The following is a 24,354-nucleotide window of genomic DNA, read 5'->3' as shown; positions in this document are numbered from 1 at the left end:
ATCGTAGGAAAGGTTTTTGAGATCATTGCCAGTGGATTATGGGATTCACACTCTATTTTTACCAAATATTGACTATATTTTGCAATGATTGTTCCATCGTTAATTTACCTACTGCATGAACGTGACCTGAAGGGAGAGGACTTTTGTTTTTCAAATACAGTCTACAATGACGATGAGACCCGTATAATTATCGTTTGTGTGAATTTTCATGGTATATAAATTCGAGGACATTTGAGCCAGGAGTAAACTTAACAGTAAGGCGATGATCATTTTGGTTAAGGCTGAAAGAATCAGGAAAGACTGATTGGAGGAGCAAAAATTCCGAAATTATTCTCGAAGACTTTCTTCAATATGATCTTCTTTCGATTTCTTCAAAATGATTTCTTTAATAAAACGTGATGAAAAAAATATTATTTAAGCGATATACAGACAAATCTTTTGATAAACTTCCATAAAAGCATTGAAAGGAATTTAAAGTTACCCTCGGCATTATCGAATTGTAACTGATGCTTTCTGATTTCATAAGATTCATGTGAACTTTTATCTAAAGAACATATTGAATAAATATACTATTATTTATTAAATCATATTAGTTTTATTGTAGAGATATTTTTCCACAAGATTTAAAAAAAAAACTCTTTAAATTTATAAATAATATCGTATGCATAAAAGGCACTATCTTACCATGCAGGGCTCAAACACGCAAGTAAATACATAAAATAATTAAAAATGTTTTCATTTTATAGGGATAGTAATACCTATCTAGTATAATCTTTCTAATGATGAGCAGTTTTTTTACAGAAAATTCTATGGTTCCATTTCCATAATATCCTGCATTTTAATAACCACATTCCAAATTTCACATCCCTGCTTTGTTGCATTATCCTATTCACATAAATCGGTCTTTTCAAAGAAGGATCTGATGCCTCTATAATTAGACACTGACCTTCACGTGAAAATATGTATTCATTATGTTCCTTTCTTCTTTTAATTATCGTCCACTCATACAGGTAGGCGAAACCATCAAAGAAAGGTACACAAATCTCATTTGCTGAGATCTGGGCCACTGACTCAACTGTCGTTCTCATTTGTCCTTGCTTCAAAATAAAGGAATGTATCCCAAGATACCTTTTTTGTATCTTCAAAATAAAAAATTAATAAAGTTTAAATAAATTTATCCGTTCATTAGTATTATTTCATCAGCTTATAAAATGAATTAAATGGACTGAAAAATAACTCTTATTATTATTTTTAGTGTTTTAATTTTTTTTTTTTTCAAAATTGAGAAAAAACCAAATTTCGATCTTTTTTTTTGACTGAATGTGAGGTTGTAATTAAAATTTGACTTTAAATTTAAAAAAAAAAAGAATTGAAACCTCACCAATGTCATAAATTTGATTCCAAGCCATTGCGGCGGTACCTGGTGGTAAGGTCTCTGCTCGTGAGCCGTAGGGTTTCAGATTCGAGACTCGATTACACCGAAGAACAGTCGTGTTAGAGGGTCTGTTGCACGTTGAATCCATCAGGGCCAAACTTCCTCCCGCGGGCGGGGCGTGGTATGGAGAGGGGGTGCCAGCTCATGTGCCGTCCTCGTTATCTCACCGCGGTTCAAAATTACGAGATCCATCCCAAAATAGCCCTAGTGTTGCTTTACAACGGCACGTTAATATTACTAAACTAAACTAAAATCCAAGCCATTGCAGATCACGTTTGCTCGAATTTAATAAAAAAAAATCATTCATTTCAACGTCACTTGTTTAGAATAATTTAGTTTGTGTTTCATGAGAAGAGAGAATTTGAATTCGTAACACAATGCTGAAGAATAAAATCATTTATTTTATATAAATATATATTTATAAGAAGTACATAAAAGTTAATCATCGGTGTGCATTAACATCATATAAGCAACTTTATATGTTAGAAAATCTTTTACAAAACTCCAAAATGAGCGAAATTGTTGATATCTGGTATACAATATTTTATTTGGTGACAATTTCACGAGAAATTATTGCCTTTTATTTTGGATTTATTCACACATTTCTTAGGATATATCTTACAACTTTTATATAAAAAAACTTATTTAATCAAGTGCAAATCACAGAATTTGTCTTTATGCATTTGTTATTGCTTTTTGAAAAAAAAATCATCACAGAACCATTTGGTAATTGGGTGGCACCAAACTATATGCGAGAGCATGAGGAACAGGATAATAAAGATGTCCTGAATGGATCAATATTTTATGAAAAGAACCATAAGGAAGCAAAACTGGGACAAGCTTGTTGTTGTTCATGTCAGGTGATACTGTAGGAGCTTCTGTGAAGCTTTCCTTAACTTTTGTGGCAGTTTCAGATTCAATTTCTGACAAACTTTTAGGTCCAAGTGATATTGATGTAATATAGTCAATTGATGAATCTGTTACAGTGGAAATTACGCTTTGTGAATCTGTTGCAGTGGAAACTACGCTTTGTGAATCTGTTGCAGTGGAAACTACGCTTTGTGAATCTGTTACAGGGGAAATTACGCTTTGTGAATCTGTTACAGTGGAAACTACGCTTTCTTGAGCTTCAAAGTCCTCTGAAATTGATTCATTATTTCTGCCCTCTGTATTTAGCTGGGCAACTAACAAGTTTGTTGGAGTGACATTGTTATAGTATTCCAGAGGTACATCACCAAACTGAGGAAATCCTTCTCCATAAGCTTGATAGCCCAGATCCGGATCAGCACGGTACCGTACAGTACGAAGGACACCACTGGGATCCTTGTAGCTGTACATGCCAATGACACGACCAGTTTCATCTGATTCCTCTGTTCTTGTATGCTCTCCAGTATCACCAGTTTTAAAGTGGAACTTGTATTTGGAAAACATTTCTTTCATACCGGATTCACTGCTTGTTGCTACAATGAAGCACGCCATCAATACAGAGAACAGAAACTGAAAGAGAATATAAACGTATGATTTACCTGAGAAAACATTAAATGGCACAGCAAACAGTAAATACTATTGTTTCTATTTTCTTCATCTTTAAAAAGCATCCAGAATATTAACAAAAGATATGAGTTTATTGATGAAAATTTATTGTGTCTCCTTCAAAGTAATCTCTTTTGATTTTAATGCACCATTTCTGCCAACTTTTTTTTGCCAATCATCAAAATATGCCTTAAAGCGGTTTTTGCGAAGCCTCTTCAGAATACGCAGTGAAATGTCTTTTATCTAATTAATGAATTTAAAACGATGACTACGAAGAGACAATTTCAACCATAGAAAAAAAAAAAGAAAAGTAACGCTGTGCTACATCAGGTGAATACGGAGTTTCTGGAGTCGCATTTGATGAATTTTTGTCAAAAATCATAAATACATTACGGAAAAACGCATTATCATTTTCGCATTATTACTTTTGCCGTTTTCATTATAGGAATTATATATACAATATAAAGGGTGTCCCAAAATTAACGCAATATTTGAAACTGCCACCATTCGTGCAGTAAAGTGTTGGCAATCCTATTAAAAAAACATTTTGACAGCTTATAATTTAGAGTTTAGTTTAAAACAACGTGTTAGAGCAAAATTTGAATTAAATAAAAAAAAACAGTTCTTTTTTCTTTAAATTGCTATATTTTTATTGAATATTAAAGTACACAGGATAGGGTTATGTATGGAATAACACATAATATGAATGGCTTCCACGGCTTTGCTGGAAAATGCGCACTCTTTTGACGATATTTTCCATAACCATTTTGCACAATGTGGCTGAATTTCGTTGATACAGCTTTGAATTTCGTCCTTCAATGCATGCGTGCCTGTGAGCTTGTTGGCACAGACTTTTGAATTCAAATAACTCCATAAAAAGAAATCCAATGGTGTTTAATCACACTATCTAGGGCGCCAATTCTGAAAATTTTGAACTGTGGCCGCCAGAGTTAAATTATTTTTCAAATATTATTCAACAATGAAAACACGTTGTTCTATCGTGTAACGCTCCATTTTTATTAACCCTAAACTATCAGCTGTCAGATGGTTTTCTTTAAACAGGCTTCCCAACACTTTACCGCTCGAATGGTGGCAACTTCAAATCTTGCGTTAATTTTGGGACACCCTTCTTTAATACTTCTAATACTTGAATGAATAATGCTTCTAATTATTGAAGGACGATAACTAAGCACCAATTCACTTATCTGACTGATATGTTGATGTTAAGACGAAGTAGATGGTTCATCAAGAGTGTGATTCATCCGAGTGATAAACTCTTTACCTTCTTTAAATTTTTAATTTCGTTGAAACACTCATGTTTTTGATAAGCGGATTTCAAATATTTCTCTCTCAAGAATTGCTTTATACAAAGAAATTTTAATTCATGTTCTGTCATCAATTACATTCGCCATTTTGGACAATCGGTGAGATTAAAATTTGTATCTCATTAAAAGCAAATTTATTTACAGACGATAAAATAATATAAACTTCTGACAGTTGCCAAATGTTTATAGAAGCCGTAAAAAAGTCAGATAAAAGTTTGAAGACTGCAGTATCTACTACAATATTTTAAATATATCTGCTACAGTTCTTTAAATATATTTACTACAGTATTTTAAATGAAGCATTCCTGATACTTTTTGAGCCTAGTAATGAAATATAAAAATTGACTGTTATCATGAGGTTATTGTTTGCAATTTCAGTTTCCCGTTCTCCTGATTATTCGCCGTTATTGGCCATCCGTTATTCTTCCTTATATTTTAAATTGGAACGAAACAGTGCACTTTCATTTTTAAATTTTAAATACTTTACTTTAACTTACTTTACCATACCTTTAACTTAAAAAATTTATCATATATATATGTTCTGAATTCCCATTTAGCATTATATTATGAACTTTCTGATTTATAAGCAAATTTCTCTTTTTTTTCCCAGCAATGAGGCCTTAAAAAAAAGGTAAGAGCGTGGAATTTCCAATATAAATTGAAAGGAATGATTCGGTGTTCATTTAAAAGAGAGCTTGTTTTTAACGTATTTTCTATACTGTGAATGCCTTTTTATTTGAAGTGAAGGTATTTTTATTATCATTTTTTTTTCCTTTCAAAAGCGAGTGTTCTAAAAACTTGGAAGATGAGCCGCTCTTTCGAAAATATGATTCGCCATTCTAAACACGCGGAAGATGAAGATATTATACCAAAATATAAACAGATTCTGGAATACTCTTGCTAGGATTATGTGATTTGGCGGAGTATTCACGGAGTATTTATATATTTTATTATTTCGCTTTAGTGAACGTACTTGAAATAATGATAAAAAATTTCGTACACTAAATCGCATCAGTAGCAGCTTTAACTATAACTAGACAAGCAAAGATATCGTAAGTATAGGCTTTAAATTTACATTCTATTTGCATTCACAATGACATCATTTTACTTTGAAAATGAAAAGGTTTATTTATGAATTTGATAATAATGCCAATTGAATCCCATTTTTCACTTTGCAGCTCGTTTTCTTTAAAAGATTACAAAACCATCTGCTACTGAGATTGAGAGATGAAAAAAAATATGCGTCTAGTGAAGGGAGTGATTGATGAAAGTTATCAAAGATCAGATAAGGCTCAGTTTATGAGTTTCAAACTAACAGATTCATTTTGCATGAATCGAAATGAGTAAACTCATGAATGAACAACTCACTTCTAATTATTCATCATTGAATTCCAAATCTCATTATTGAGTCCGAATAAGGATATGCATTCCATTTTTGGGAATTGCCTTGGCTTACTCCTGTTTTATAATAAATACCGTTGTGGCGTAGTGATAAGATCGGGGCCAGATACTTCCAAGTCGAATGCCTTTGCAAAAGATCTATTGTGCGTACGGGTTTGTTGCACATTAAACCTGATGTCGTCCTCCTGTTAGGGCGATTCGGTGAGAGGTGCCGCATTTGACCGGGGCTCAAAATGATGAGGTCCATTCCAAAACTGACCTAATTATTTTTTCAAGCGAGACGTTAACATATTTAAACTGAATTACATTTATTTTCTAGCGTTGCAGAGATATAAATGGGGGATCACTTCGATGGATATAGTGCAGCGTCTCTCTGTTTATCTAAATATTATTAATGAAAAAAAGTCTTTTTAAATGGAGAGCATTTCTTGCCTGGACTGATTCAAAAATCATTCCAAATCCTCTGAAGAGCGGATCCTTAGAGTTGCCGAATCCGGGGTGCGGCTGCCTCTGGGGTTGCAGATGTTCAATAAGAAAGAGTTTTTCAAAATTTTGATTGCATTTTTAATTAATAAAACATCAATACAAAATCTTAGTTTTTCAGAGCATATTATTGCACATGTGCCATTTTTGCAACACATTAAAATTCAAAAGGTTAGATTTACAGAGATAAACATTTTGTCTCTGTGCAATAATATCTCTATTTTTTCTCTAGTTTTGATACATTTTATTCGTTTATTTTCAAAATTTATTATAGAACTTCTAAGTCTATAGATTTTTTTATCTACTCCCTACTGGAATTCTTAAACATTAGTTTAATCGTGGAGATGGATTTCACGACATTCATTAAAAAACAATTTGTAAATTGCATTTCAAAAATGAATCATTTTTTAACTTACATTTTTACTTTCGTTTCAAATTTAATAGCAAAAATAATAGTATCTTGCCATTTATTCCATTATAATTGTATGCATAAATAAACTAAATGAATAATGAAATAGCGTTAAAAAAGAAGCAGACAACAAAATAAACAATGCTTCTTCGCATGATATCATTATAATAATTCGATACCTCGTTGGAAGAAGTTATCTAGAAATGGATATTGGGAACCGGTTTGACAATAGGATATGCATGATTGGAAAACATCTGCAATGAGTACTGCATAAAAAGATTGTTTCACATTTCAGAACTTAATTTATTAAATTTTGAGATTTTTTTTTAAATAATAATTTTTTCAGGTAAACTTTTTAAAATTCCTGAATCCGACATTCCCAATCCATTATCTTTTCTTAAAGTTGTTCAGTTCATTATTCGGTTATTTATCTCCAATTTAGAACAGGAGCAATCAAAATACATTTCTTCGTTAATTTTTAATTAACTGGTTTCTTAATCAATTCAAAGATTTTATTCACTGATCCACGGGAAGAAATTTTATTTCTTTGCTGATCTGGTAAGGAGTTAAATTAGGAAACCAAGAATCATGAGGATCATTTTTATATAGTTTCAATTCTAATAATATCATTTGCAGCCAGATTTCTCTCTTCAGCGCCTCTCTATTTTCGGTTATTTGTTTCGATTTTTATCGTCTATGCAACGTTACAAATAAAACCATCGTGAAAAGTCAATATTAATAGCTTTCATAGCTTTATATGACATTTCTGGCATTCATGTTCTTATGGGAAATGCCGTGCACGATCTGATAGTACTATTTATTAAAAATGAAATAAAATATAGCACCAAATCTGTCTTGTGAATGTTATTAAGCGAATTAAAGTAGTTTCACTCTTAGGCTAACTTAATCCTTTCATATTATCAAAAATATCTTTGAAAGCATGGAATCTTCTTTGAATGATGTTTTGAGTGTTGGCAAAAAAGGGGTATTCAAAAATATAAAATAAAATATTAAGCGAGAGATACGGGAAAATATATGGACTGGGAAGTACTGAACTAGGTGTTCGAATCACTTTATGTTTTTAGAAATTTGCATGGGTATATGTTGACAATGTCAAAATGGTTAACTGGAGCCTATAGCAAGACATTAAAACTTGAATTAAGAACCAGATCTTCGTTGCAGTATAGAGGCTAAATTGCATTTATTTACTGTACCTTTTGGTATAAGAAATTTATGCTCTAAGATAATTACAGTAATTTTAAAAGTCTCCACGTGTGAATAAAAATGTTTTAAAAAAATCTTGAAATAATTTCTTCTCCATTTGGGAGTTTTTTCTCCAAAATGATATATTCGAACAAATCATTAGTTCTATCACCAATCTAAGCTGAACCCATTTCACTTTTTTTTTAATGAATTTGCATTACTATTCTGTCTCATTTCAAAGAAGTGAAAGGACAACTTACCATCTCCATGAGGATTTCTTTACTGTCAGATGCTTTACCAGTTCCAGAAACCTGTATGATGAGAAGGGATGATCCATGAATGCTCTGTTCCGTCTTTATATACTGCGATGAATCCTTTCTTTCCCAAAAAGTGACCTTAACATAGATGACACGGACCACAAAATTCGCTTTCTTTGAAGAGAAATACTAGCGAAGCGCTTCCGCTTCACCTTCGACTGGAGGCAGAATGTAAAGCATTAAGATCGCCGAAGTGAGCCGAATTACTTCGTTCATTGCCGAGATTCTCATAGTTGGGATGCTTCGGACGCAGGAACACGGCGTAATATACGTGAGTTGTTTTTAAAATATATCGCTTATAAATTATGCAACAATAGAATTTTTATAACTTGCTTGATTGAGTTGAAATGTAAAAAATTTTTCTTAAATATTTAAACAAATAGGGTTGATTAGTTAGAAAAAAGGAATTACATTTCTTTTGCTCTGAATCTAGAATTCATTTGCAAAATATAGTTTCCTTAAAATTGAAATGAGTGAGAATAAGAAAAAAAACTAAATAATAATATATAATTTTACGCTTCTATTTTTGTTAAGTGTATTTTCAAGAACTTTCTTTAGAAATTCATGTGAAATATTATGTAAGGATATTTGAGTTTAATCTAGAAAGAAAAGTTTTAGATACGAAATAGAATAGTTTAAAAGTAAGGATTAAAATTTGTTTGAAAAAATGAAAGTTTCTGCATGTTCAAAATGTGAAATACAATAAAAGGCAGTTTAAGAATATAATCTAACCTCGAACAACAAACAAAATAAAACGTAAAAAAGTTACTCGCTTAAAAAGCGATGTGTCGCAGAATAAGTGATGAGAAGACACAGTGACGTCACATGCTGGAATGGTTTGTATCAGTCTGTATTCAGCTCTTATTTGAGGAATAAGAGATTTCGGCTGGATAGCGTTGTGGAACGCGATTCCGAAGGGTTTGAACAAGTGCTTGGGAGTTTTAATAGACGTGATTTTGTTTCTGGTCAAGATTGTGGAGCTAAAGAAGACATCGAAAAGCTGGTGAAAGAACACAGCTAGAACTCTGGAACAATTTATGGAGTTGCATTCTGTGACATATAAAAAGAAGCTGCCGATGAGGTTTCATCAGGAGTAGAAGAAAAAATGGATGCAACAGCCTTCCAATGAATAAGGGAGATAGGGAAAGCATGGGAAATGATTGCATTATGTGCCGAGAAGCGTCACCCTGATAAGGCAGTAGATATGCGCGTTACAAATTCCTTTAACGGTCATGCTGTTTTCATTTTTGCCAAATTTTGAAGTATAGCCAAAGAAAAATGCCTTTAGACAATTTTCGCATGGAATATTCGTTCGCTTAATGAAAGGTTAGGAATATAGGCAAGAATCCGAGACCGAATCCTGCCAGTTAAGAGAGGTTTCACTATAAAATTCGTAGAACAAATTATAGAGTGTAGTCATAAAACAAATTCCCTATTTGGAGGCATCTGTAGCTAAAACTAATGAATGTAATGAAATTAAAATTCATATACAGACTCCGAAAAATGACAGAACATTAGTCTTCTTTTTCCAAAAAAGAATTAGTGGGGTTGTTATCCACTGCTCATAGGAAATATGCGTAATCTACCAAGATCGCGGGTACTTCCCGTTGTATGTGTGATTGCAAGACCAAATCTGTCCTGTCATTTTCTTTACAAAACTTTCTTTTGAAGAATTCATTTCTCCGTGAATAATATATAGATGAAATTTGAGCATTATTTCTGGCTCTAACAGAACAAATTATTTTATGGCTATCCAATGTGATCACGCAATATTTACCGGGGAGATGATTTTCTGAATTCCCTTGCATAAAAAAGTAATTATAACAGTGTCGGAACCTTAATGGTGCATTTTTCAAGGAAGTGGCTCGATGCGTACATTATCGTACTCAAGGTAATTCGAGAGATTCATACATTATCACTTAGTAGAGAAATAAGACGTAACATTATAAACCAAAATATGAAGTTAAATAAGTTCCGAATAAATTGCCTGTGTGATATCCCAGCACCTGAAATCAGTACAGCTATTTACAAAATAAACCAAGCACTGACTTAACTTTGTCTAGATGATAATTTCAATTAATTGAATCAATTTAAATTATTTTTAATTAGTTCAATCAGTTTAAATGATTTTTAATTAGGTATATCAATTTAAGATGTATCAACTTAAATTGTTTTTTAATTAGGTGTATCAATTCTTATATGAGGTGAATATTGTTCATCTTCGTGTCATATAATTGTTAAAGTTACAATTTTCTGAATCAATTATAGTTTTTGTTCCAATGGCAAGATTTACAGTGATTTACAGGGACTAAGGAATGATAAGGTTAGGTGCCGATGGCGATAAAGACTTTTTTCCGATTTACTTTTCGATCATCTGAATGATAGCTAATTCAGCTTTTCGTTTTATCTTTAAAAATGCCCATAAAAATAAATTTCTCCCTTTTCATAAATACGAAAGGAAAGAAAAGGTTTTATTGATGTTAGATATCGACAAGGAGTGTTTTTACAAAATTTTGTAACTGTTATCTTGTTTTATTTCGCTCAATTTTATGATCAAGAATCAAGGTTTTTAAATGGTTCGCGTGCTATGCGAAATTAATTCAGTAATACCACTGCTAATAAATTGTATTATTTTTTTTCCTTTGTCTTAATATAAATTCTTTCAAAATTTCGCAATTGTTTTTTTCTCTAATAACCAAAAATAAATTGCCAAAATTCAAAATCTCTTACCAAGCGGATTGTTTCGACCAAGCTTTTATCTTCCGCATTCTGAATTCGTAAACATTTAGAAACAGCTTATCCGGTTCCGATTGTGAATGTTTTGCTTGCTGAGGTAATGAAGTGAGAGGAAATAACCATGATCGGGCACAGAAAGAATAAATTTTCTGTTTCAAATCACGTCAGGTTTTAATCCTTTCTTATATGACTTTATTAAACTAAATGTGTAAGAAGTTGTATAATTTTTTGGATAAATTTTAATAAAAATTATAATAATTCAAATATTTATATATTATTATTCCAATAAAAATGTTAATATTCTAACTCTAATCAGAATAATTCGGATGTTCATCTCTAATTTTTAAAAAAGTATCACAAAAGGAAACAAATACGGAGTTATCGCAATATTATTGTAATTACTGATCCTGTCATTTAGGCTGAATGGAATTGTCTCATTTATAGCGTGAATGGCATAAACAATCTTATAAAGTAAATTATCTAATTTTTATGCATAAGTTACATCTTACATATTCTAGTTATTGCTAAAATATCTTTAACAATACTTCTAACGCGTTCATATTAAATCATAGTAATTAATTCAAAATAAAATAATTGAAGAAATATGTAAGACTACATAAATTTTAGTTATTTCACTTTAAAGAACGATAAATAAAATCGAGGTTCGTGTTTGTGGAAATTTTAGTAGAAAGAGAACTGAAAAATTCTTTTTAAAATATATATTTATATATTTTTTAAGAAAGATAAGATTCAGTTAAATCGCTGGAATTAAATAACACTCAGAATCCAATAAAAACTGACCAAAAAGAATATAAATAAATAGAAAATGGTGGTAAAATCCTTTGTAAAATCATGAAATTGGAATAAAAATTAGAATTTGCAGAAAAAGAAAAGGTGAAATTCAACTAAATTATTCTCAAGAGGCAGTTTCTAACTGCAAAATGCAAGAAGCTGCTCTTAAAAGTTAGCGCTGTAAAATTTATACTTAAAAGTTAATTGTTGTAAGTAAAATCGTTTGAGACTAACTATTTTCAGATAGTAACTGGAGAATCCCCTTTTGCCATAAAGATAAAAATTAATTAAATTTTTTTAAAGATAATAACTTTATCATTTCTTTTCAAAAGGAAATTATTATTTCTTGGACTTAAAAATACAAAATTTATTAAAAAAAAAAAAAAACGTTTTATTTCTGCTTAAACCAAAAATATTATCTAACTTTCAATTTGTTTCATATAGAGAGTTAAAATACGTTATTTGTTCAATTTAATTAATTTTTTAACGAAACACAAATTTAAAAGCAATTTAAAAAATTGACGCAAAAACAGCATTTCCTATATTTTTTGCAAGCTCGCATCATAAGTATTATAAGGAAACATTACACTTAAGACAACTTTCATTAATGAATTTCCTTAAGTAATTTACTGCAGTATCAAATCATTTGAAGTAATCAAAAAATTTATTAAACTGTATGAAAATGTAAGTACACAAATGAACAAATAAGTATTCAGGTAACAGACTGCGTTTTTTTTTCATGGTAATATTTTATTTCATGATGTAAAAACAAACAAATAAATAATAATTTGGGTAAACTCACCACAAACCACAAAACCATTTAACCATTTAAAAATCAAATAAACCAATATAACCAAAACCATTTAAAAATCACAAAAGGCAGAAACGTGTCGTTTAATTATAAAGAAACAGTTTATTTTGCTTCAAAACAAAGATTAATATTCTAATTTCGATACGCATTCTTTTTCGCATTTAAATAAAGTACTATTAATCCGAGCAGAAATATTCGAATGAAAAATTTATAGGAATTGAAAAGATCTAGTAAATGAGCTGTGGAACGTTATAATAATTCATTTATGCCAAGAGTCTTTTTTAAAAAAGGAGCTCATTTGTAAAAACATTATTCATTTTTTTTTAATATGCATGAAATTTTTGGACTTTCATTGAAGACTTGTTCTATTGAAAGGAATATCTGGGAAAAACCTCAGACTGCATCCCTGTTTCAAAAACGAGATCTTCGTTGAAAAATAGTGGAGAATGCTTATAAATATTTCTTCTGCCAATCAAAATTCGCGAACAAAAAAAAAATCTTTCTCTCGGATTTCAGGTCGTATCATTTCATAAAAGTGTGGCAAAAATTGAGTTTGAAGTTAACATTTTGTGTCAATCATTAAAGCCTGAATGCATTTCCCGTTCACTTCTTCGCTCGAGAATTTTACTGTTTAATATTTTTTGAAAACCAGTTTATACAAAGTAAGACTTTTTTTTTTTTTTTTAGATTGAATTTTCGCCACTTTTCTGAAAATGAATCGTTATATCATTTAAAATCTCAGAAACACCATTTTTTTTTTCTATCCGGAAACTCTGATTGATAGAAAAAAAAATTAAAGACATTTTTCAATGATTCCGTTTTTTTTTTTTTTTTTTTTTTCAGAAAAGTCGAAATTGACAAGAAATAATACAGACATGCATTTAAAATTTTTACCAATTACTTCCCTCTATGCAACGTGTATTTAATTGTAATTCCAAATATTTAATTCCCGTTGGGGGAAAAAAATGAATAATATTTTTTCAAATTTATGTAGTTCGAAAATTTATCCACACCTAATTCAAGTACCACAACGTTCAATAGCTCATTTTAACGCCAACACTTTTCAAATTTAAATGTTTCCTCTCAAATTTATAGTTGTATTTTTATTTAAAGGGGAAAAATTAGTATTTTGACTGCAATCGATATCACTACCACAGATTTTATTCTGGAACAAATCCAGATGCAAATGAAAGAGTCCTGTTTTGTATAGCCGATTAAAGAAATTAAACCAATAAAATTGTTATGTATTTTATCCATAATTTGATATTTTTTGTGATAATTTTGATGCATTAGATGCGGGAAAAAAAGCTGATAGCTAGCAACTAAGCAAACGCGATTTTTTTTTCTGCAGTTGTTTTTAAAAGAAAAAAAAAAAAGAAAACTCAGTCATTAGAAAAGGACATTCAGGGAAATTATGATAATTCTAATACAGGAATTTAATTATTTCGTTTTTTTTTTTAAGAATGGATAAATACTCTTAAAATTATTCACTCATTTATCAGACCGAATTTAAGTGCGATCCAAACAAAAAGCCAACGTCAAAGAAATAAGTAGGTAGTCCAGGCTAGATGTAATAAAGGTAAATTATAGCATACATTTTACACAGACGTTTTTAAATTATTTAATTCGAATTTTCGCCAAAGATGATTCTTGTGATAGACCCTAGTACATAAGTCTAGTATACATCAGGAAAAAATATTTCATAAATTTTGATTTAAGATAAGTTACTTGATCTTTTCAAAATATTGTTACTTATTTATCTCGTCTATTTATTAGAAAGCTTCCCTTTTTTTCTAATCGCAATATTTTTATTATTAATCAGCAAAAATGTCCAAAATTGAGCTATGCGGCAAGTTGAAAGAGATTATAATCTGCAGAATTCATCTTTATTTCAGCTTCATTCATACAATTCGACTTTCTGCTTTAAATATCATATTAAATGTTTTTAAACATCATATCAACTTGCGTATGTTCGAAGCAAGTTGTAACTTCTGACAAAATATTTCTGGTGCAAAAATCTTTGAATTTATTTTGTATGAATATTTTGTTTATATATTATGAATGAATAACAGAACAATGGAAAAGTAGTTGCCATCAAGGAATCGTAAATATATTTAAAAAATATAAGCATAATAAATTTATTTTCTAATATCATTTTAATAATAAATATAATTTTCTAAGAAGGTGTTAGAGTCAGTCCCTCTCTCCTCTGTATAAGAGTGTTTCAAATATCTAGTGTAATGATGGCAATGCAGTTATCAATTTAAGCTGATAATTGCTGCAGTTGCAGATGTAAGGATTATATTGTATGTGTGATTTGAGATTACGCATTCATTAACAAACATACGAATGTGCAGTGAACACACTCAATTAAACAGATTTAAAATTTAAAGGAATTGATAGGTGTTGCGAAGGAAGTTGGATGAAAGAAAATGTTGAAAATAAAATGTGTAACCAGAATTTTATAAGGTCTTATTATTATTGTGTAAGAATATGTTTATGCACATTAAATATTTTACATTTGTATTACGCAGCACGATTTCAAGGGTAACATCTTAATTTAAATGCATTTCATAACGTAATTTAAATTTACGCTTTTGCAGTTCATCCTCTTGGCGAAATAAGTCTGTTAAATCGAATGTGTATTGTACCGATTTCCGAGAACTGTTGGACATAAGGATATTGCATTGTAAATGTGACGCCGTCAAACAAAATTTGAATATAACGTGTGCTCGGAAATGAATTCACATTTTGAATTTTTAGAATTAGAACTTTTTAGAACTCCACTTTTCTGGATTAAAATTATTCATCACAAATGTAGAATATCATTACTTATAGAAGATGTTCGTATTTTCAACGTATTGCTGATAATGTTGGCCACTTCCCTAAAAATATAGTTCCAAACAACATGTGGTCGCCTTCCTTTTCAATAGCTACATAAACATTATATAAAAGTAGTCAATAAAAAGCAGCCTTTTTATTTTCTATAAATATGTCTGTGTCAATTTAATCTAGGCGAGTAGCAACGATTTAAAGGAAGACGGATTTTTTGTGTCGGTTTTGCAACAGGAGCGAATGATGACAACCTTGCTATTGTGGCGTCATCCTGTAAAGAATGGCGTCAGTCTCGTGCATTGCAGAAAAACGAGTGTGATGCGTTGTTTCCATTGGCAGCTACCGTATCTCAACACACTCACGGATAGTTTTAAAATGCGGGTGAACCTAGCAATGTTATATTTTTAGCTTTTGGAATTTGTCTCTCGAAATATTTATCCTAGTGGTTATGAGAACTAGGTAACAACAACAGTAATTTTTTGATTGAAGTTATAGCCGTCATTTGTATTTATGGAAGGGATAGTCCATCACGTAGCGATAATGAAGGGGTGTAAAATTTTGTTTCATTGTTTATGCAATGGATATCGAGAGTGAGGATACATCTTTGAAATATTCCGTTCACGTTCGTACTACATAAGTAATGATTGAAAATTCGTTCACTTACAATAAAAGAAAGTTACAGTGGCTATGAGGAAGTCAGTTAATGAAGCTAATGATCCGATTGATTCTGATGGAACTAAAGAACAACGCTGTACAAATGACAAATTGTTTTAATGTGGGCTGGAGGAATATTGCTTAGAGCTTTCCAGGCCAGGGATGATGCAAGAATAGATAGTACCCCTGAGTAAATAATAAAAAATAAAATGTGTTCCTTACAAATACGTGTCTTCACACGTATAACCAAAACAAAGTTGAATATATGTAATTTGATAGAAAAAAATGATTGTTTTGTTACTAAACACAATTTAATTGGGCAAAATGTGAAGCAGTTTAACGTAATGTTCATTAATCTACCTTTTAAGCATCAATATGTCTTTGAACTATTTAATGATAAGTGTGCAGCCATTAAATGCCAACTAATACATGCCAGTTTCATTTAATGAGCAAGCATCTCAATGTTGTTCCATCCGATCTTTTAGGATTACCTCATGGTTTATCCAGCTGTAATATGGCTTACCTAAGTCTATAAAATAAATTAATAAATCGGAGTTGGGAACTCAAAGTTTTCCATGCTAAAAGAACTAATTAATCCTCATATGCTAACTTAAAAAAAAAAAAAAAGAGGAAGATAAATCTTCAAATGATCATTAGAAAATATATCAAGTTAAAAGTAAAACACAATTTCTTACTTGTAACAGGAATCTCCCTCGCAGTTCTCGAGTTTCTGTTCGCATAACTGCAATCCTGTAAAAGTAAAAGGAAAAAAAGCTATGACGCAATATGTTCTTTTTTTCTATTAAATTGTGAACAAATAAATGAGACCCTTGACTTAAATATAATTTTTTTTTTATGAAATACAATTTGATTGTAATAAATGACTTAAAATGTGGCATAAATGCCCTATTGTTCACAATAAATTCGATGCCTTAAATGTGTCTACGATTGACTATAAAAATGATCTAAGGCTCATTTGCCTTATCTAAATCTTCTTTATTTGCAAACTCAATTCGGGTTGTAATAAAATAAGTAGGGTATACAGAATAGCAAGACTGCTGCTGAAACAATTGAATTGAATCACTTCAATCGATATGTCATCTATACTATCACTAAGTATTTGGGCACCATTGCAAATGATATTTGAGGTCCTGATCTACGTTACGCTTTCTGTGCCTAAATGTCGTGTAGGAAACAGCCTTTGTATTAGTTGCATGCAAGATGCCACGAAATTCAAACCTGCCTGATTTCGAGAAAGGCATAATTTTCGGATATCCTAGAAATGGCCGATCCTTAAGGGATATACCTAGTGAATGAAACATTCCAAAATCGACAATGGCTTTTTTGATTAAAAAATGGAAGATGAATGGTGATTGTCGGAATATGCTTCGACTCAATAATCCACGAAACTAAGAGTAGAAACCGACGAGTGTTGTTCAAAGAAATCCGAAGAAACCGGACCAAACCGATGGTCCACATATTCCAGGAGTTCCAAACAAGCATCGGGGACTGCTGTTTCGATAACTACTATCAGCAAGGAAGCACATTTGCTTGGTTTCATGGTCTTACTGTTACCCATAAGCCTTTGATTACAAAATATCCAACCGCGTTACTCAGTTGGGTTGGTGCAAGTCACGTCGAAATTATACAGTTGATGAGTGGAAGCAGGTTCTCTGGAGTGATGAATCAGGATTATATTTCAACCAGTCGGATGACAGTGTCTGGGTTTGGCGTATGCATGGAAAAAGTCTTTTGCCAGAATGCATTGTGCCTACAATAAAGTTTGGCAGAGGTGGAATTATAATCTGGGAATGCTTCTCGTGGTATGGACTGTGACTCTTGATCCCAATTCATAGTAATCTCAACACCGACTCCTAATCTACTAATCTAGAAAATAATGTACTTCCTCCGCTGTGACAATTTTACGGGTAAGATCATTGTTATTTCCAGGATGACAACGCCACTTGTCATGTTGCGAGGTCCACCATGGATTGGTATGATTAAAATCGGGTGAACCGACTGGACTGGCTCGCTCAGAGTCCGTACTTGAATCTTATAGAAAACCTCTGGAACGAGTTGAATAGCCGAATTAAGGGGCGCAGCAGCCATCGAAATTGGTGAAAGAACTTGCATGTCTTCTCCAAGCCGATTGGAAGAAAATAATACTGTCCATCATCCAAACACTTGTGGAAAGCATGCCACGGTGGCTTAAACAGTAGTTAGACTCTACCAGCTATTGAATCTGAATAAATAGTTTATCTCTTTTATCACAGTTTATTTATTACTTATTGAAAGATAGTGTGTAAAGATATAGCATCATAAAAATAAGTTTAGAAAGCAGTGTTGGTTGCAATTGTTGGAAATTAAAGACTGTTGTTTTAAGAGATGAATGGTCTCTCTTTAAGAAGAAAGAAACAAAAAACTTTTATGCTTATTCATATGCGCATGAGTTATCTTTTTATGTCCTACATTAAATGAGACTTTAATTGCAGCATTTCTCAATCCCTCTCTGTCTCTCTTTTCATTGTATATTTCTTGGCCTATCATCCTCGCTCCACGCACCCCAACTCAACTCGAACGTCCATCAACACATTTATTTTTTCTCGCACAATATTACGAACAGATGTGGTAATGTATTACACCCATATTACGTGATCATAATACTCACGAACGTTTTATGGTTCATTATGGCAAAAGTGAGGGTTTTATAACTAAGGCAAAAAATTTAACGGAATGTGGAATAACACGAAGAATCAATTTAGCAAATTACATTTGATATAAATACACTACCGTTCATAGAAATTACAATGTCTTAAAAAGAGTCTACGTTTGATCAAAAATTGAAAAAATAGCTTGTTTCACTTGAAGATTTTCCAGATGATTGAATCCTGTTTTTCGTTGCAAATACAATTGAGTTGACTTTTTACATTAGAATACACAGAATAGCAGCAAAAACGAAATTCCCTAGATATTGTATCGAACTTCATTCATGGCATTAATATAAATAAGTATTATTGTGGCTATGTATGTATGTTCCACATCTCTTCCTAAATGATTTGATTGATATCCGCCAAATTTTGTGCACCTATTCCTTAAGACAAAAGAAAGAATACTATCAACTTTTTAAAGCTCAAATAGTTAATTAAATATTCAGTTGTATAGAAATTAACCAAAATGTTGACGTTTTCTGTTATAACTTCTGACCAAACATTCTTATAAGAAATATTTTAACAGCACTTTAAAACTGAAAGTTTTACTATTTCGTTGATATTAATTTCATTTCTACAATACTTCCTTCGATTCTTATTTATTTTTTATGAAAAATTAATATCATTAAAATCGTTGTTAATTTTAAGCTGCTCTTCTACTATGTTTTTTTTTTTTTTTTAATTTTGTAATTTTTCAATACAGATCTTTTTTTTTACTAGATTATCATTTGTTTTCAAAACAATATTTTAACAATTTCTAAAAGCAGTTGTAAGTCAATCGCTTAAATGGAGGCAAGAAAAATAAAGTCCTTGCGAGGTAATGAAATAGATATTTGACGATATCAGCCAGATCATGAGAAATTAAACAAAAATGTGTCCTTTTTCCATAGAAACTTCGGAAAAAATAATTCCGAAAAATATTTAGGCCATCCTAAATTTAAAGATTTTACTTTTTCAACGATACTAATTAAATTTTTGTGAAACTTTTCTTCCAATTGTAATTCATTCTTTTAAAAAATTAACGTAGATTATTTTGAAATTAGAAATTTTGTAGGTACTTTTTTGCTAGGCAACAATAAGACTTTGAACGACTCTACCATTATATTCTTTGAATTTCTCTTTTATTTCAAAGTATATATTTTAGAAATTGTTTTGCATATTATAATATACAAAAGTAGTTCCTGCGTTTAAAATATTATAAACGAAAAGATTTTAATCTTGAGTAACGCAAGGTATATTAACCAGTCTTTTAATAATCATAATGCCTTAAAAACACTTATCATCTATATGCCAATGAGATCTCTGAACCAAATGCCAGACGAATTCCAATGAAACAAGAGAAAGCTAGATTATGCTTTTCCTCTCCTGTTTGACAACCGAGTATCACTTTTTATTGGTTCGCAACTGGAATCGAAATGGCAGAGTAATTCCGTCTGTAATCATGAACAACCTGCAGACTGTTAGGATTATGAAGTTATGCTCTATGAATAACCATTCATCTTATCTTTCATGCTTTCTGACTTTTCCATTCCGCTAAAAGATTATGCAAGAAGTAATGAAATCAGCGTATATTTTTTTTAATTTATAATTCTTGTTCCATAACTTTTTTATTTATACGTATCAATTTCATTGTCTCTTACAATAAGTATTCAAAAAGGAAATACTATAAGCGTCAAAAAAATTCGATCTCGTTTTCGAACAAGTCTCTACGTTTCAGATCTCTTTGAGTTTGAAAAACGCATCTGTGGAGTTATGTTTGCTTATCTGTGATCACGACAACTCAAATACGCTTTGACCTAGATAGATGAAATTTGGTACATGATCTTTGCAGATTTCTATCAAGTGTTGAAGGAAATCCATGCAAAGAAAATCTGTCTACCTGGTTGTCCATGTATAAATGAATAAGATAATTCGAAAATGAAGAAATCTAGATGGATAAAATTTTGTACACAGATTTAAAATCTAAAGTGTAGATGTGTTTAAAATTTGGAACCAAATCCATCAAATAGTTGACTATCTGTCAGTCGGTACTTTTGCATGCATATAAACTTAATAATCCAAAAATGTAGATAAATGAAATTTGGCTCATAGTTTTAGCATATAAAGTATAAATTTTTGTTAAATTTTAAGTTAACTCTATCCGAAGGACGAGCGTCATTCGGTGAATACTTTCATAAGCATGGCACCGCGATGAACTCAAAAACGCAATGATATCAAATTGGATATGCGATCTTTTGACCTCAATTTGAGTTCTGCGACGAATTTTCAGTCGGTGCAGATTGGTTTTCTATCACTTGCATATGAACAGCTATTAACTGCCAAAAAAAAAAAAAAAGTCAGCCAAGATAGCACTTTGTCAGGCTCTTTTCCTCCAAAGGCATGTGGCTAATAATAAATAGATACATTCTTTTTAAAAAAAGTACGAGAGAATATGTCGAAGAGCCCCCGCTGGTGATACTCTTCTAATGCACAACCTTATTGGCGTTGTAAATTTTTATGAACTGCGTAACATACATTATTCACTTCGGAATGTTGGTACATTGATCATAAAGTATTTTTAGAATTACTTATCTCTGCTCAAAACACAGTATAGAACTAGATAAATAAAATAATAACAAGTGATTTTAAAGATGATCTATCTTTATTGCTCGTTAAAGCGTTCCATATATATATATATATATTCCTATACAATTCACCATTCGTCATTGATATGCACTAAGATACTGATTGAATTATTACATCGAGGCAACAAATTGTCTCTTATTTTTCATTTTTGGAATTTATTTTATGTTATTCTTTCCTCTTTTTCTAAAATGAAATTTTTTCTTATGAATGAGATCTAGTTTCTTGTATTATTTAGCTGATTCCCGCTGTAGCATTCTAGACACGAATATTTCATTTAAAACTACATTCTTCACATAAAATTACTTCAATTAAACCACATTTTAACAACTTTAATTTCAATTGCATTCTTCGTCTTATAATTTTTAAATGATTTTCAATAAATTTTTTTAGGAAATGATTTTCGCTTATTCTTTTTTACTTTTTTTATGTAGCATATGACCGCACTGATTTTTAGAAATTTTAATATTTTCTAGATTTTTGCTATTAAAAAGGTAAAATATGCAAATCATTCTAATAAATCTGATTGATTGCATATTTAATATTTTTAAGGCTTGCATTCACCCACTGAAACAGTTTTTCCATTTTGATCTTATATCTACAGTAAAATTCGCTTTAAAAAATCAAATAATTCTGATGTAATGATTTTAATGTGTGAAAAATTAGTTTTTCAAATGAATGAGCTTTTTTCAACTGATTGATCAACTGTAATTCGCAAGAAAATTATTTACAATTACAATCTCTATTATCATAAATTATGCAGAAATCTACGAAAGCGTAAATATATACATCATATTATCAACAGTTCTTTTTATGGATTTCATGCAAGTTTAAACTTAGTATTTTATATCGATGCAAAATTATCTGGAACAAACGATGGGTTGAATCGACGCAGAATAAAAATATTCCAGTTAAATCTTCAAAATGCCAGCTAAAGTAGGAACATATCACACAGGAAAACATGTACATATCAAGAAAATAATTAATAAACTTGCTGACTGACAGATGATAGCTGGATAAAAATAAAAAAAATGATAAACAAATTCTTGATAAAAACTAAAAAATATAAGGAAATAGCATTAAAGTTAGGTTCACTTGAAATGTAATTTTTTCAATAAGTTTTATCAGCATAATTACGCAAACGGCTTTGCTTATTTCAATTTTTTCGGGAGTTTTTCAATCTATTTTTATTATGCATTCTGAGTTAATGAGTTTTTATTTGTTTATCAATTTGTTTTCGTTTAATCGTAACCAAAGTATACATGTTCATAGAATCGCTCCTGATTTTTTTTTTTAATATGAATGAAGTAAACGTAACCCTTCAAAATTTCAGGTCAGTTGTGCCTCGTAAATTTAGTGCTCTGCATACACAAAGTTTTTTCAGTAGAAGCGAATCAAATTCAATCAAAGATCTGCGATTACTAAATCAAACTCAGATTACCAGTGATCACTCACTGTATAGCACTGCTTCTGATGAGATGTTGAATTGAACTACTACCGCAGTTAATAACTGTAAAAATCAGGAAATACAAATGCAGAAACATTTATTCTCATTTTTGTCCAGGAATAGGACATTTGGAAATGGATTCTTTTTGGCGATACTTTTTGTAAACAAAGTTCAAAAGCCACGCTAATTTCGTATGACTTACCCGTCTGTCTAACATGAATTTCTCAATATGCGTTGAACATTTTAGTGAAATATTCACTACAAAAGGCAACATAATTTGTGTAATCATTCGAAATTCCAATATACCGAGGTCACCGGTGATCTCCAGAGGGCTGAAATTCCATGTTATAAATGTTTTTTTTTTTTTTTTTTTTTTTTAAAGAATTGTATATTGTATATTGCCTTAATTTCTTCACGCCCTTTCAGCAACGATGATATTATTGAAAAATTTCTCAAATTAAATTACAGCATTGAAAGTTTATTCGAATTATGTGTTTTTAGTAATATTGGCTTCACCGATTCTCGGTGACCCCTGTGGTATTCAACGTGTTAATAAAAAAAACCAATACTGAATTTATGGAAAGACTTTGCAATTTTTCTTGAATTCATTCAGAAAGGGGAATTGCGGAAGTCTTACCTTCGACGCAGACGATGACCAGTAAGAATGCGAGGGCGACTTGCCGGCCGGACTTCATATTCGTGCACTTGCCGCGCTCTCGGAAAAAGGAATTAGCTGGGGCTGCGCGATGTCGCCTGATTTGCCACTGACTCCGGGCGTTGTCTGTGTTTAGCTGAAGATGTTACCCTGGTAGCGAAGATTTCGTGCGGAACGGGAGCTTTCGCGAATTATAAGCTATCAAAATTTCATTCGCGCGCAACTGGAGCCTGTCTGATTATTAAAGAACCCCGTGATTTATTATTGTGACGTAGGAGTGACATTACTTTTTCAGGACTAAAAGAAATGACCTTGGAAATCGTTTATTCTTACTCTATTAATATATATATTACAAAACAGGCTAGTATTTAAAAAAAGTATAATAAATCGTAGTATAATTCGTTTAATATTGAAATATTTCAAAAATATATAAATTTTTAGACATAAGAAACGAGCCGGAGTGATCTTTTCAAAAATTTCTCGCATATTCTCTAATAAATGTGCTATTCAAGAGAATGCTTTTTATGGCATTGGTGAACAAAAGTTTCGAAATGTTGACCTTTTATATGAATTCAGTACTTTTATCAAATCTATCATGCGATTTTTATCGATTTTTTTTTTTTTTTTTTTTTTTTTTTTTGCGATAAATGGTATCCGAAAATTGAATTAGACACCTTTTTCCTGCCGATTGAATCCAAATTTTGACGCAGAACTAAAATGGAAGTCACAAAATCACATATCAAATTGGAAATATTTAAGTCATTCCACTTTTAAGTTATAGCTTTTGCATGCTTCTGAAAGTACAGACAAACAGACGGTCAACCCCCACCTGGGGGTTTCCTTAAAATTTGATAAGCCCACACTGTAAATGTTATGTGTACGTAATTTTATCCATCTTTCTACCATACTCGTATCTCTCTCTGTACTTCGTATAGGAGAAAGTAAAAAATGAATTGAACGAGATGTCAAGCTATCATATGCATCTTTC

The 24,354-nt window shown here is 31.1% G+C and overlaps 1 protein-coding gene across 1 annotated transcript in view; it reads right to left on the bottom strand.

Annotated features, from left to right (window-relative positions):
* The window catches only part of LOC129963350 (uncharacterized), an 87,260-nt gene extending 63,799 nt beyond the window's left edge, over positions 1-23,461 (bottom strand). The window contains exons 1-2 of the mRNA XM_056077676.1: positions 23,349-23,461; positions 16,630-16,684 (exon numbers count right to left, since the gene is read on the bottom strand). Coding sequence (XP_055933651.1) covers positions 16,630-16,684; positions 23,349-23,406 — 113 coding nt within the window. The 5' untranslated portion in view covers positions 23,407-23,461. The remainder of the gene's footprint in view (positions 1-16,629; positions 16,685-23,348) is intronic.
* Positions 23,462-24,354: the final 893 nt, after the last annotated feature.

Source organism: Argiope bruennichi, chromosome 3 (assembly GCF_947563725.1).
Source record: "Argiope bruennichi chromosome 3, qqArgBrue1.1, whole genome shotgun sequence".
In the NCBI taxonomy this organism is placed as follows: domain Eukaryota; kingdom Metazoa; phylum Arthropoda; class Arachnida; order Araneae; family Araneidae; genus Argiope; species Argiope bruennichi.
The sequence above is the reverse complement of the archived record's forward strand: the minus strand, read 5'-3'. Positions and strand labels throughout refer to the sequence as shown.